Genomic DNA, 16,639 nt, shown 5'->3' with positions numbered 1-16,639 from the left:
TATCATTTGGGATGTATTCTTTCTATGGTTTGACTAGCAGCATGTTAGAAACAGTATAATGTTACCCTCTGTATGGGATCTGATCTACTGAACAGACTCATGCCTTGTTTGCTTCACTAGCTTTTGCCCCTTCCCACAGTATCGTTCTTCCCCTATGTAGTTTCTGTTGCTGCTGCTCCTGTCTTGTTTCACATAGCTTTCTCTGTAAGTGCTAGTCTAAGCTGCCTTCCATTTTCTCCGTTCTGGCTTTTCCATTCAACTAATCAGACATTATTCCCACTGGTGGTCAGGTGACAGTGTGGAGAACTTGAGCATGGAGAAAAAACTATATCTCTGCTTACTGAATGCTTGCTTCTCTAGCTGTATATAGCAATTGAGAATGGAGGGGGTGTGCTTGCTTGTGAACTTGTGCAACATAGAGTCTTGACTGCAATTAAAAATTTAAGAGGACTTTTCATCCAGAAATATCTCCTCCTTCTGAGGTCCTACTGTTTGTGGTCTAACTGTAATATTTCTTGGCTGAAATCACAGTGACTTCAGGTAGAAAAAAGGATCAGAAGTAGCACCTTACTGGCATACATACATACAGCATAGATGCTACATCTCAAATGTGTGCTCCAAAATTTCAAACTGCTATTTATTCATTGGCCTCACTCATACCTAAAACCATTTGTGAGACATTTTCTGTGAAGCCTAGTATAGACATTAAGAAGTTAGTAAACAGAATCCAAAAGCTAGATCTTTTCAAGGTTGCCCAGTTTCCACTTAAAAGTGGTACTATGATAGTTCACCCCTCCCCTCACTCTTGAAGAATGAACTAACTAGGCTGTCATACCATTCAAATGGTCTGGAAAATCTCTGCCTTTATGGCATATCAACAGTCTCTTCTTCACATCATTAGATATTTTCCTGTGTGACAAGAGGTAGGAGTGCTTTGAGTGCAAAGCAGCAGGAGGACAAGGCAGCTAGCAGACATGGATACCAAACCACTCATTTGCCAATGACATGAACCAAGTGAATCCACACACTGTGTGGCAGAGGTGAAACTTCAATAGTGAGTCTCTGGCAATCGGCATGTGAAGCGTAATAGACCTGTAAATACTTACACACACACAAAAAAAAGAATGCGTGCCCTTACTACTTTGTATTACTTAAAGTTAATTTGGGTGCTGAACTGCAATTATCTTTGTAAGTATAGTCGTACCTATGACTGACATGTATGCTCTGGCTGCAAATAGATGCTTAGCAAAACATCAGAAGTTATAACATTATTTTAAGGATCATTAGGCCTATTGCTCATCAAAATAACTAAAGTGTCTTTGACCAGTATTGGAAAGATAAGTTTTCATGTATAGTGGATTTTCATTGCAGAACAAATGCGTGTTATTAACTACGTTTGTGTCTTGCAATTGATATAGTATTACTTTGTTGCATGCTTGTTATGTATGTATTTTTAATGCTTTTTCTTCTTTTTACTGCATCTTATAGTCAGTAAAAGAGTGGGTTTAAACAAACAGAGAAGCAGTTTTGTTTTTAGAACACTGCAACAATATATAGAAGTGATAGCTGTGCCACGTTTCTAATAGCTGAGTTGAATCATATTCTTTTCCTCTAATGGCATGCGTAATTGCTCTAGGTTTTCAGGCATCCTTCACCCGCACTTATTTAGATTAGTGACTGATGCATTTCCATGGAAACCTGCATCGGGGGAAAAAAAAGTCTCTTGGTACAGTGTGGAACTGAAAGGATGTGGGCTATGAGTCTCAGCCTATAACTTGTGTGAAATAAGACTTCCTGTTTGTGGTCAAATTCTTTTTTTTTTTTTTTCCTGTTCTTTAAAAAGAAGAATTGTTTTTAGCAGTGTTTTTTATTAAAATTTAGAACACTTATCAAATCCTATATTTCTTGTAAAGCTTTAACTTTTTCAATGTAGTTCAGGTAGCATATTTTGAGGTGATGTTCTGGGATGTTTTTCTACATGTGGATGCAGAAGCATACAAAACTCAAGTAAGCTGATTAGGAACTATGGCTGGAAAGTCAAGATCCATGAAGAGAGTTCATCTTGGAGGTACTGTCTGTGGCTGTAACAATGAATGGCTATTTTTTGAAGTGGTGGTGGGGGAGATGGAAGGGATTTGTAGAGTGAGATTAGTGACTTCAGTTTGGAAAATGTGGGTATTTTAAAAAAACTTCGTACAGTGCTATTTATTTTTTTCTCAATATCTGTTGTGCATACTTAATATGCACTAGCTAACATAATATCTCTTCAGTAATCTTATTTATTATTCTTTCTTAGGAAAAGTTTGTTGTTGTCATTCTCTGCACTTGTTTCTAATTTTTAGGAGTGGTTAAGGTTACAGCAGATCATAGATTTGTGTTCTTTTAAAGTACTTACTATTATCTGTCTGCTCAGTGCTGACAGGACAAGTACTTTCTGCAGATTTTGAAATATATTTTCGGATTTTTCTGTGTTTTAGACTGCAGTCATTCTAATTATTTTGAATACCTATGTAGCTTCTCCAAATCAGTGGTCAAATTAGTTTCTCACGTGGTAGCTCTTTGTGGTTTGAAAATTAATTAGCCTATGGTCTGACCTTGAAAACTGTGTTTAACTTTGATTGAACAGCCATCAACATGAAGAATCTATATTTGCATGTATATGTCATTTCCATACATTTATTTATTATGCATTCAGTGTTACGTTACTATTATATCTGTACATAAATGTGTCTCTATATCCTGATGGTGCTTCACAGTTCGGTACATAATGTTCTGTTCTCCATCACCCTTAAAAGCAACCTGGTGCTCCTACATAATTTGCTGCTGCAGAACCTTTGCTTTTTGTACATGTACAGGAGCGAGGCGAGGAAGGAGTTCTTCCTCCAGATTAAGGAACTGCAAGTGCCTCTGCATCTCCTTGCTCCACCCAATTTTCCCCTCCACAGTCCTGTGTAAACTCCCATACAACATTGCTTAGCAACATTCTGCTCTGCTAATTTGAGTTATTTGTTCACGCTGACTGAAATCATAATGTTAAATTATAAGTTATTCTGAGGCACTTGCAGTAAAAGTTGCTGAGTATTTCTTTGCATTTCTTTTGGGTTTTGGTAATGACACACTTTCACTGCAGTGGAATTGAGGCTGGAAGGCACATGTGTGCAATCAGAGGAGAGGGGAAAAAAAGGGACACTGAATGAAGATAAAATTTTGGCTTTTCATTGCTTATTATTTAGTATTATTTTGTTCCTTAGGTCATCTTCATTTTATAATCTTTTAAGTACTTGTCGCACCATGCTGTTCTGATGTTAGGGTGACCAGATTGGGTGAGAATTGGGAAAACTATGAGAAGAAAGGACAAAGTGAAAATGTTATCTTGTGGGACGTTTTTATTGAAGTCTAAAATACTGCAAGAGGTTTGAAGGAGAGGGGAATGGAAGAAAATAAAGCACTCATTGTTAAACGAAAGGTAAAGAGTATTCTTCTGAGCTGATAAAATGACTTCTTTTGGAGGTCTAATCTAGCAGAAGTGTGAAAAACTTGCTCCCAGTATCCCCAGTGACCTCCCAGAGCACTCTACAACCTGTTTGATGGTAGGAAGATGAGGCCTGCTTCGAGCTGGGATTGCTAGCTGGCTGCAAAGCTATCATACTGATGGGTTTGAAACCACAACACCTCTGGGAGTGTTACTGTGAAAATGGCTGGGAGGTGCTCTGAACTTCTTGCATGTCTCCCTTACACAGATGACTGCTTCTTGTGTATTCAGAATGTTATCCATTATTCAAGTGTGAGAATTTGACAGGTCGTTAATCCTGAATAGGTAACCAGTAAAGGCTTTAGGCTTCAAGGCTTCTGTAAGGATGGTAGTTGAGTGCAAATACTTGTATCACCACTGATGGGGGGGAAAAAAGTCCACAGTAACTCTTGTTGAAACTTGCTGTAATTGAAAATCAATAATGTTTAAAATTGAGTAGAAAAATGGCTTTTCAGGGCTGTGTTTTTCCTTACACAAACCCAAATAGATCTCCATCTGTTCTTTCCACCTTAGGGTGTAGGATGACCTTCTTCAAAGCGGTTGGTTATCTTGTGTGACTGTAAATACATCTCAGGTAAAAATACTTTGTGTGCTGTAGAGTAGAGCACAGTTTCTGCCACACAACCAATAGAGAGTTCCTTCACAAATTTGTAATGAGATCTTTCTAAATTTCAGATAAAGTTGCTAGAAGTTACCCACCGCTCTGAAACAATACTAAAAACCACCATTTACAATTCACGGTCTTGTGGCAAATTTGTAACTGTGTGAAAATGATTGATAAAATGATATTCTTGCGATGTTGTTTCTTGGCTGAGAGTAAATACCAAATTTGGCTCTACAACAGGGAGAAGTAACCAAAACTAGAGGGCTGTTATGATGGTTTGGTTGTGATCATGATTGCTGTTGTTGTTCTGTGACACTTGAAGATATGCTGAACAGGGGGAGTGTCAATTAATGTCACTTTTTGAATGTTTGTAGGAAATGTGTGACAGAGATGTGCCTGGCACCTTCCTAGCTGGTGACTGTTCTGATCCAGTTTCACATAGCTGTGCCTTAGCTTAAAGCTGCAGAACTTCATCTTGGGAAGTAAATTCTGCTGTCTGTTTAGAATGTAGTGGGAACTATGAGAAACGGAGCATTTAGTTAATGAATGAGACAGATACTGAGTTCTGAAATGTTAGTTGTTTGTTTTTTAGAATATTTACTTTTTTTTACTCTAAGTATTTTTAGTTTTCCGTTTTTTAGTTTTATTTTAGGTTGAGTGTGGAGAAAAAGAAGGCTTCTTCCCCACATATGTGCAGGGTTGATTTTTGTTTGCCCTTTTTTTAAATTTCTTTTTTGTTTTAGGGCAGTAAGTAGAAATAGAGAGACTGGACAATATGCTAGTGTATTAGCACTGAATTCTGCAAAGTCTTTACTTTGTTAACACCTCCAAGCCTGCTTTCTCTATTTGCAGTAGTAGCCCCTGCTGCTCAAAGATACTTATTCTTGACCTAAAATGTGTAAAATACGAAAACTTAGTGTTTGCGTAAGATAAAGTGTGTTCAGGAGCACTGAAAGATGGGGACTGCAAAATTTCCATTCACAAATTGTGAAGAATAGAATCCCACTGTAGAGCTAACAACTAAATTTCAAGTGATTCCTGCCCTTTTAGATTATGCTGCTGCTTTTTCTCACAACGCTAAGGTAACTCACATAAATATTTTCAGAGGAGAAGGAAAATACGAAATAGTGTGATGATTTCAAGCTTCTGTACTACAGATTAGTTCCAAAGAATTGCGACATTACAATACACCTCAGCTTTGTAGTTGAACAAACCATCCTGACCTTCAGGACAAGTAACCATTTGCAATAGATCAACATTCCTATGTTCTGTCTAAACTGGAAAAACAAGTTGCCTTCTTACATGTTTGTAGGCACTTTGGAATTGACAATAATAACTGTTTTTTATAAAGTATACTCTATATATTTTGAATGTGTAATAGAGGGATAAGCAAAATGCATTTAAGTTGCTTCATTTTGGACACGATTTTGTAAAAAATGACATGTTCCAGCAATGATCTAAATACATTCTAACTAATCAATTCCCTGGTTGGTTGCTAGAGTCTTTGAAGTCTCTCTGGCCCAGGTCAACATCCATCTCTTTACAAGCAATGAAGTCTGAAAAGCCTTGTAAATCTTTTAGAAAAAGAGGAAAAGTCCTCTCAATTTGTTCCCTCCAGTGACATCACCCAGACCTATGTCTGTGTCTGTTCCAGACATCAAGCAATTTAACCGTCTGTTTCAACTGGGACCATGGACACAGCTACCTTCCAGCATCTGGAGGCTGATTAACTGTTCTATTGCAGATGGGTCATAAAGTGGGGGCAGAGGTACTGAAGGCCTGAAGAAAGCACCAGGAGAGCATATCTAGAGATCACTACCACATTTTGCATATATTCTGCAAATGGAGGAAGAACATGTTCTGTCTGCTCTGCCTGTTCTGTAAAACACAAACAAACAAACAAAAAAAAACAGAGAGAAGGTCAGTCTACCTGTGTTTCTACTTATGGCAGTAATAAAAAATGGGGGTGGGGGTTGGGGGGGGAAAGGCAAAACAAATATAGCTCATTAAACTAGCCTCAATTTTAACATACGTTTAACTTTGCTTCTTTATATGATCCAGATGTAAGTAAATGAAGCCATGTTCCCATTCAGATTTAAACTTCAGCAAGAGAATTTTGTACTTAACTGGTGACCTGGATGTTTTACTCTGCAGCCTATTCTAGTGAACTGCTTTAGCATAGGTTTTGGACTAGGTGACTTCCATCAGTCCCTTCCAGCCCCTACAATTCTGTGATTTTGTGACCTTGTTACACGAATCCTGATTCCTTGTAGTTAGCTCTGTAAGATCCATTCCAAAAAAGAATAAGCAAATTTTTCAGCAACTCCTCGCTATTTTTTTCAGTATTAACTTTTTTTCATAAATTATATGGAAAATTAATGACCTGGGAAGCCACTGTTCCTACTGATAACTCCCTCTCCAATGCATCCAACAGTTATTAAAGTTTCCCTTGCAAGCAAACTTGCTGATTCGCTACATTGATCAGTCATTTCCACATCCTTTGTGAGCAAGCTAGTTCACTACATTCCAGCTAATCTTTTTCTAAGGGTACAGAAGGGAATCAACATAAGTATTCCTTCCTTTTTTTAAAGGAGTTGATGGGGGGGGGGGGTGGAACCAAACAGGAGCATCTGTTGCTATTGCAACAATCTGATTTGCTGTTGCATTCAAATTTTATAACTTCAAATACCAGATAAGATTTGCTGTTTCTTTGTTTCATCTGAAAGAAAAAAATGGCTGAGAATATAACATGAACTGTGATGAACTTTAATATCACATGAACTTTTCTTTATTATCCAGTTATTTTCTAGACCAAAGTTCATAATGTGTCTCTTTTCAAGAAAATCCCTTGTTACTTGAAAGCAAAAAGCATACTGAACTTGCAATGAGTTAAATCTGTAGAAGTTACAAGGCACAGAATGGAAGGAATAGGGTAACTTCTTTGCAAAACTCTTTTGTCTTCCTAAATGTGGCGTTTATTTCCTTAATACATGTTTTAATACATTCTGTATTACAAAGCTTTAGTTATGCTGTGACTTACAGCAACGCTGAGGGTGCTGTTTATAATTGGTGGCCTTTTGCTGAAGTACAGAAGTAGTTAAATTGTAGGATATGTCTTTGATTAATCTGGTCATGTAAAATGGCATTATTTTGGCCAGCACATCATCCAGTATTATTTTTCCCACAACAGCAAAGGGTTGTGATATAATGACATGCTGAGTTTTCTTAAGAAGTGGCGAAAAGCATAGGTTGAGACAAGGTTTTAGGACAACGATGTCCACCCTAAATTAGCATTTTTTGAGCTAAAAAACATGCTACGTATTTTGCATTTGGCTTCCTCTAATATAGAGGTAATTTGGCATCATTTAGCATTTTGTACTGCAAATACTTTGAATGCAACATAAATGCTTTGTTGTGACTGAAACATAAATGTTCTACATAGTGATATTTTCAATTCCATATACTTCTTCCTTTTTTTCTTTTTTTTTTTTTTTCTCTGCAGGGTCAACGTATTTTTATGATACTATTGGAACAGTTCTAGGAAAGGCTCTTGTTGTAAATTGTCTATTAACCTTACATATTGTCTGTGTACCTGGCAGTAACAAAGAATTTTAGACCACTCTTCTCAGCTTTGGATAAATTTTGGCCTAACCCTCAACATAAATAGCTGCAAAAGCAGTTTTTCCCCAGGAAGTATAAGAGGGTACACAGTGCAAGCCTTTGCCTCCTGCCTCTGCTGGGTATTGCATTCTATCAGACTCATGCAGAGTGCTGTATCTGACCTTGTTTCGGCAGAGAGTATCTCCAGCTATCTATGGCGGTAATGAAACATCTCTCAGAGTTGTTGCTGGGGAAAAAGCTTTCTTTTTTATGATGGTGCCAAGCTATTGGATTTACTTTGGCCAGCAGAACAACAAAATCAAGGACTTGGACTCTCATTTTTGAACTTTTTTTATTACTTGGGATGAAAACCATTTCTTATTGAAAACTATTTCTTAAATTCTGCTAGCATAATAAATGTCTTAACTTGATTGGAATAGCAGTATGCCCTGCCTTTACCTTTCATGATCCCTTTATGATATTTGTCTCTCTGATACCACATCCAAAGGAAGCAGTGGCACTTTCATTTCCTCTGCCTGGCCTGTGCTCGTGTGGATCACTTCAAACCCTTCCCACAGCGCTGGTAAGCAGGCTGATACGAACCCCCTGGCAGAGCAGCCCCATGCAGTTTCCTAGGAAACACAGTCTCCGAGATGCCCTGCGAAGAGCAGCAGGGAAAAGTACAAGAAATGAAGGTAGTTTCTTTGGGATTTTTACCTAGTTTACTACTCTACTGAACAATATTGAGTATGTAAGCAATCTACTGCAAATAATAGCACCACTGTGGTGTTTGAGTTGTCTGTCATAACGTACTTACAGTAGTTATTTGCTAATCATTGAAGAAACAGAGCAAGAAAGGAGTTATCTGTCTGTGTGAATTATGTCTTCCCTTCCATGGCAGTGATTTTCAGCTTTTCATTATGCTGTCTGTAGGCACTGCTGGAGCCCTATGGTCAGTTCCGAGGCTTACACAGGGAAGTTGCAGTGAAGTCACAGATGTATTTCTCAGTTGAGGAAAGCCATTACTACTCCTGAAGTGGAAGAAGAGAAGGAGGATATATCTTATTGCTTCATCTTAATAGTGATCACCCTTATTTGACCCTATAAATCATATTGAGAATGGCAGGATTTAAATCTCTCCATTACTGAGATCTCCACAACACTAAAGCATTGTTATAAAGAAAAGGCTAGTTGTTTATTCTTTGTATTACCATTAATACACAGTGCAAAGTGCTTATGTTTGCTGCAACTTCATTGGCTTCAGTGATAAATAGACCAAGAAAAAAACTGGCCACGTTACTTTTTTCCTCTCTATGGCTCTCTGTAGTGGGGCTCTTGTTGCTCCTAGATTGCTTATTAATTGAGGCAAATAAAGTCTCTTAGGTGGTTTACTGACTTCTTTGTTTCATTTTGTAGCAGAAAGTAGAGAGGTTTATGCTGATATGCACCTATGGAAGATATTTTCTGTAGCTGTAGAGGAAGCCTTGCTTTTGCATAAATTGGTCTTTAGTCTGTGAACATCAGTGCATTATTTTGAGGACAGAGTTGTTAGCTGCGACCCTGTTCCAGTGCTTGATGCCCAGGTATGTCCTGTTGCTTTAGCACAGTGAAGACCTGTACTGTGAAAGTCTTCTAGCTGACTGAAGATAATAGAAAAAATAGTACTGGAGTTACTCTAGTAAAATGGAGATTTCTCAAGAAGTATAGAAAATCTTGAATGATCAATGTTCCCTTTTTTTTTTTTTTCTTTTTTTTTTTTTTTTTTCCTGTCGAAGGAAACAAAGCTAGAGCAATCTTGCAAACACGGGTGTTTTGTTCTGTCTCCTGGAATGACTTTTGGTCTGATCCAATTTCATGCAGTTACTTTTGGCTGTGGTGAGACATGTTCATCTCAGTAATGATACAAGATTATTAATACTAGTAAATAATGTTTTTCTAGACCTTGCCTTTTATTTTACTGCTATTCTTTCTCATCTGTCTGTAAGCAAGTTTAAAAAGAAATCTGTAAAGGTTTCCTTAAAGGACTCCAGCAACGGCGATAGGTAGGGTTACTAGCCTTGGATGGGCCAAAATTGCTGCAAAGTACTCTGGTTAAAAGGTAAAAAGCTGAAGGAATGTAGGAATGCATGAAAATCCACTGGAACCTGGAAATAACCTTTTAGTGTTATAGCACCTATTTACTGCACAATTCTGGCTTGAATTCAGAAATTTATTACAGTTACATATCAGTACCTTTTATTGCTTGGTCAGATTAGAGAAAGGACTCTCTAAGTACCTTTTTTTTCTTTTTTCTTTTTTTCATTATCCTGTTCATTATGATGACAAATTCCCAATTCTTTTCCCTTATAGATATCATCTGCATTTATGCTGCATATTAAGATAGACTGGAATCTGAGTCAGGGTTTAGGGAAAGAGGTTAATTAAAGAACTATAGGGTTTACACAGCAACTTGGAAAACATGCACTTAGCCTTGAGTTCATGGATTTGTGAAGCTAATAGGTTCCCAAATAATCCCTGTGAATGCAATTACAAAGAGGTGGGGAAAGTAGAAGAACAGGAGTGACAAGGAGCAGATACTAGCCTCAGCTGAAGAGTGCTGGCGTGGCATTACTGAGTAGCTGAACAAAGCTATCTGCCTTACAGTGTCTTGCCTTTCCTCCCACTCTCACACAAAATTTGTATTTGCTAATAGCACTGAAATATCACACTGTAGAAAACAGTTGCTGCAGAAGAAACATCTGGTTCCACAAGGCTCAAGCAGTGGCGTGAAGTGCTTCAAAAAATTCTTCATCAAACCTTGTTCTTTTAACTACTTTTAGCCAACTTCTGAAAACAGGCCAGTGGTAAACAGTGAAAGGAATCCTGTGTTCTTCTATGCGGCTTCTGATCATGTCTCTTGATAATAATCTGATTTTTTGGATTATGCGAAAAATAATATCTCTTAGTGGGGAGCAGGCTTTATGCACGTCTTTTTTCTTCATGTCACAGCAAGAATTTGACTTCTGAAGCTAACCTTGTAAATTTAGCAACGAAGGTGTGACCTATGCAGTTCACAGAACCCCTTACAGCGCGTTGAGAGATACAATCCTACACTGAGCTATTTCAAAGACAAATCTCTTTGAGCAGATGCCATGTAGCCTTGGGTACTGCTGTTGCTCCCTACACTTCTCGCTCTTACCCTTTGAAAGACAGTGTGGTGTTCTGCAGCCCTTCAGCTGATGAGCTGCCTGGTGGAACTGTTGTTGTACCTAGACAGGCACCAGGTGGCTCCTTTTTGGCTGTTCCAGAAAGGCAGGGGGTAAGGGCAGTAGGAGTTGAAGTCTGGGATAAAAGTAAGGTGTCTTTGGCAGACAATGCTGCTTGGAAATGAATGATGAAGGGGCTGAATGTGCATAAACAAGACTATCTGATAGAATTAATGCTGTAATTGGGATTTTCTCCCTCTTTGACCATCCAGTAGGAAGGATGCTGGCTGATCTACACAAGATTATTTTTTTTTTTATTGTTAGACTTGTAGTACAGCCCCTCTTCTATCTTGGAAATTATTGCACCAGTATGAAGAAGTAACTTCCTTACTCTGTCAGCCAGCTGCAAACTGCATGTGTATTTTCAGCCATAATTCCTCTGTATTGAGTGTGTACTTGTATTTATGTCTCCAGCTGGGGATATATTGAAGTCCCACAGTCTTGTTAAGAGTCAGCTGTACTGATTAAAGTAAGGAAAGAAACTTTTTTGTCAACTTTGTTTTCCCAAACTCTGTCCCCCAGTGCTTTCTTCTGCACTGTGCTCCTTGACTGTGTTTAAAGCCTGCCATCCTGCTTTGATGTTTTGGTTGTTTTTTTTTTTTCCCTGAAGGCCAGCACTTGGTCATCTGACAGCACTATATCTCAGAGTAATGTTTAATATCCACGAAGTTGTGACATAGATATGGTGTACCTCAAAGGCTTTGACTGGCTTAGAGAACTAAGAAAATTTGTTTGGACTGAGCCAGAAAGTCCTCCAGTCAAAAATTCCTGGGTCATACAGATGCGAATTTCATGGTTGCAAGCTAAACCAGGAAATTTTCAATGTGATTTTTGATGTCTGTTAGGCTAATACTTTGGGATTTGAGAACCAACCTGTGTTTATGTAAGACTTTTTCCTTCCTCGAAAAACATGTTTCTGCATAACTGTCTTCCCATAGATGATAAAGAAAAAGACAAAGGGGACATACTAAATGTTTCTAAGGAAAAAAATAAATGCCCTAAATATCTATAAGGCTGTTCTGTACAAATGCTGTGGATTTACTACATCTAGAATTGGTTGTTCTGAAGTATCGTAAGTATCTGTTAACTTTTCAGAATTTACATTGATACATAACATGGAGGAAATATTCTGCTCATGATTAAATAATATTCCTGAAATGTTTAAGTCTTCAAAGCAGGTGAGGACACTTCCTTTCTGATAAGATAAATGAGGAAGATACATATATACGCTTTTTAATTGTAGTGGAAAGAAGAGACATCTCAGCTGTTCAGTGAAGTAACCGGTTATACACGTGCAGAAGAAGCAGTGTTCAGTATGGAAACATCCAATTTTCAATGTCATGAAAACTTGTCACGATTTCCAGGCAAATTTTGCTTTCAAATGTTGGAGCAGGCTGCCAAGATAGTGTAAGAAATAGGCAGATGTGGCACTGAGGGAAATGGTCAGTGGGCACGGTGGGGATGGGTTGGTGATTGGACTTGGTGATCTTGGGTCTTTTCCAACCGCAATGACTGTGTGATTCCTGTTAAAAGGCAGAGTAAGGTTCAGAAAATTGATGCTTTTGGAATGATAATCATAAAGCTTCCAAAGAATATTCATTCTTTGCTCTCTTTTTTAAAGTTTTATTCTATATGAATGCTGCTATTGGTAGTAAATTTGTTACGTGTTTTCCTGTCTGAAGAAGAATATGACAAAAAATTTATCTACTGCCTGTACAATATTTTTTGTCCTTCCCTGAAGGTGTAATTTATATATGCATTTTGTAATAGTCTCTCAGTGTATACCTTTTAGGTTATGATATTTGCTGAAAAAGAAGAATAAATCAAATACTGGAGTAGCATCTGTGTCTTTGACATACGCTTGACTGGTGCTTTTCAAGATACCCATTCAAAAAATAGGAGAACATCTTTTGAGAAAGATATATGTTTAGCTCTTTTATCTGCCATTCTATAAATACTGTTCTAAACTACAGTCTTAGACCTGTACTGAACCAGTATTGATATTGGCCAATCTGACTGTAGAAATACTTGTTAACATAAATTTCATGGTCGTAATAGATTGATTTAAAATTGCAGCCACTGGATATGGGATCTGTTTCAGTGGAATGTGTGGCTTTGTTCTTTGTGGGGTTTTGTTTGTTTTTGTCTTGTTTTTCTTAAGAAAAGGACGGATATCAAGTTTTAAATGGCTTTTCTTGATGGATGTGTTGTTGTATCATATTCTTTTGATCATCCTGTTTTCAAAATACAGTTTCTTTCTATTTTCCTTAATCCTTTGTCCCACAGTTTGTTAGATTGTTTGCTTTTGCTGTATAATACTAGTACAAGTCTTATAGCGCTATTTATTTGATTGATGGAAATCAGTGTGGGCACTTTTCCCCCTTCATTCTTCTCTATCTGAGTAATACAATGGCTGAATATACTTTCATTTTATGTGTTGCATGTGTATATTTAAACAAAAAAAAAAAAACTCATTTGCATATATATTTTTTGCTACCTTTTCAAACTGAATTGATTCTTTTGTTTTATTTCTTTTTTCTTTTATTTTGCTTCTTAGTCCAAGAATGCTTTTACCTCTGAGAATGGAGTTGGAACATTCAAACTTAGAACTAATATGTTACATTATATACAGAGATTTATTAACTTGGTGCATATGATATGGTAAAAGAGTGTTTCAACTCAAATGTCAAAATTTCTTCAAAACTCCTAGAGACCATTTTAATTCATTGTAAGTTTTCTTTATTGACATATAGCAGAAAATCAACTTTGAAATTGCTAATGAAAGCAATGTTTGATTAAAAAGTATAGGAGTACTATTAAATGCTCCCCTTTTTTATGCAGAAACACGAACAGATAGAACAAAGAAACTGTTTAGACACTACACAGTTGGATCCTATGACAGCTTTGATGCTTCAAGGTAAGGACTTTTCTTTTCCGTTGTCATCTGTTTACAAAATCTTTCTGAGTTTTATTTAATTGTTACTTATGATTTAGACTTTAGAGAGGAAAAGGAAAGCAGATTACAAAACCGAATTTCTAAGATATCATTCTACTTCTAGATCTTTTTAGCATAGTTTATTCTTTTCTTATGGGATGGGATGGGTTCACAAAAATCATGAATAACAAAGTAACAGCAAATTTATGTTCACTATTACGTTTTTATGAGCAGTGAAGGAGATCAGCATCTCAGAGAAGCTGTATGTTCTAGCTGTTTCCACAGTCAAAGGCAACTTAAGCTGGATATTTCACAAGATCAGGCTTTATCTATCTATTTGCAGAATCATACTTTCTGATTAGAAAACCAAAACAAAGTTTTATGACTTAATTTTCTGGATGGTATCTTAGATCCAAAGCAGAAATTAAGCTGCTGGAAATTAGGAATTTTACAATTTAGATAAATTGTTTCTAGTTTCTGCTGAGTATTCATGATTTCAAAGCAGGTTTTTCTCCTGCATGTACATAGGATGTATAGCCAGCTTCTGGTAGGAAGTTAGCTATTGGTGTCTTGAGAAAATTGTGGTGGCATACTGGAATTTCTTATGCTTTTCTCTTGACTGCCTAATTACAGCTTTTCAAGAAAGACAACTTTTTTGTAGAAGAGTTCTGAAATGTGTAAAGCAATGATGGCAGAGTTTCATGTGGCATGTTACCTATTTCAAGAAAAAAAGAAAGTGGTAACTGCTGTTTCTATTATGTGATCTTAGTCCAAGTTCTGAGGGTTATGCATAATTTCTGTGCCAGTTAAACAACCTGGAAGAATTTGGAGGGTGAAATTCATGTCGGATGAAGTTGTTTGGATGCCCAAGGCATCCTTCCCTGTTCCTGCTGGTCAGTGCGCAAAGCTCTGAAAGGCAGAGAGCCTGCTGCTTGTCTGCTGCTTACAGCTTGTAAATATTTGGAAAATACTAATGCTTTAGTCCTATTGAGTTGTAATTTGAAGGACTATTGCAGTGCTGGATGAAGAAGGAAGGTTTGGTGGCACAGTGGGAGAACGCACAGACTTGTGGGTGAGATATGATTATCCCATCTCAGAGTATCTGATGTTCCTGTTACAGAACACAGTGTGCTGTAGGGCATCAGCTCTGGCTACTGTGGAGCAGAGAAATCCCATTTCCACATCTTGCATATTTCCCTGCTGTGATCAGCCAAGTTAACAGAGCTTTGCACAGTGGGACAATGATGTGATTGACTACATAGTCTAATAATGATAAAGTTGTCAAGAAAAGCTATTATTCTGTGCTATGAAACACGTAAATGTTCTGCAGAGCAAGAGAGCTGGTTAAAAGTTTCATTTTCAGAGAGCCATGATGGCTTTTTGCAAGACTATCTGATCATTCTGTAACCATAGCCTTGTCTCTGTATTTCAGAGTTAGCAGAGTTGTTTCAGTAAAGCAAAAAGTGATGGCTATATCACATTGCCTCACATATACAAAATAGTTCCACTTGGAAACCTATCCTTAATGATAATTTGAAAATGACAAATTGTCTTTCTTTTTTTTTTTTTTCCCTACTCTTAAAGTATTGGATTTGTGTAATGCAACAAAGCTCTAACGCGTTTACGTTGTCTAATTCAGGCTACAGGGAGGAAAGTTGATCAGATAAAATGAAAAGTTTTCATACACACCCTAGTCATTGAATGATCAGATTTGAAGTATATTTAAAATTGTTCTCTTGGCAGCTTCTGAATAAAGCAGCTTCTGAATAAAGCAAAGTTTTGGAGAAAATTAATTTCCCCTGAGAATCTGAATCCCAGGGGTCCCATTTTGAAGGATCGTAATGATAGCCCAGCAGTGCAAGCTGAAATTAATACTTTCTCCTACCTTACCATTTTAATGGGAAAATTCAGGAAATATAACTGAAAGGTATACCTGTCCAACACTTTTTTAAAGAGAGAAATGTTAATTTTAGTTTTTTTTATAATAATACAAGAAAATTTAAAAATTTAAAAATTGGTGACTGAGTTTCCAAAAAAGAAAATAAATTTTCCCTGAGACACATATAATAACTTGCTGTAATGAGGTGTTTACTGGGAACATATGCCACGTTGCAAGGTAACCTTCCTTCTTCATCCTTTTCAAATGCGCCATGTAGAAGAGAAACAGCATTCTGATACTTGCTTTATTAAAACTGCAATAGCAAACATGCAGCAGCATGAAGTTGAGATTCAAATACTGGACTGAGAACGTAGATCAGCTTTTTGTACATCTAAATGCTAATTTTACTGTTGCTTAAGTACTGTGGCAAAGAAAGAGAATTTGTATTTAAGAACGACAGGAGATTGGTATGACTTTTAATATGTTGAGTACATTTAACTCCTAGCATGGGCTTCTTCAGAGAGAGATTGTTAAAAGTGGCAAACATGATGTCAAACTGACAACAGTTTGTGATACTTCCAAGTTAGGAAGTAATCGAAGCAGCATACTATGTTATAGTTTCCTATCAAAGTAAAGGAAGAATACAGGAAGAAAAAAAAGGTATAACTGCTCACAGATAAGCTTTAATAAACATTTGTTAGAAGGCGATTGTGTTTATGTGCTAAGAAGAGCTTTGAAACCAAAGTATTAACAAATATGACTCAATTCCTTTCCAGAGATGTGGGGGAGTGAGGGGAAGTCTCTGTTCCACTCATTTCTCCTTCCTGCTCCCAGGAAGACAAAA

General features: G+C 37.1%; 1 protein-coding gene across 1 annotated transcript in view; it reads left to right on the top strand.

Annotated features, from left to right (window-relative positions):
- Positions 1 to 16,639, top strand: part of SHANK2 (SH3 and multiple ankyrin repeat domains 2) — a 344,135-nt gene that overhangs the window by 182,272 nt on the left and 145,224 nt on the right. Inside the window, exon 16 of the mRNA XM_042868615.1 lies at positions 13,823 to 13,898. Coding sequence (XP_042724549.1) covers positions 13,823 to 13,898 — 76 coding nt within the window. The remainder of the gene's footprint in view (positions 1 to 13,822; positions 13,899 to 16,639) is intronic.

Source organism: Lagopus leucura, unplaced genomic scaffold (assembly GCF_019238085.1).
Source record: "Lagopus leucura isolate 7727_CA_CO unplaced genomic scaffold, USGS_WTPT01 Super-Scaffold_1, whole genome shotgun sequence".
NCBI lineage: Eukaryota > Metazoa > Chordata > Aves > Galliformes > Phasianidae > Lagopus > Lagopus leucura.
Note: the sequence above shows the minus strand (reverse complement) of the source record. Positions and strands in the feature narration are given on the sequence as shown.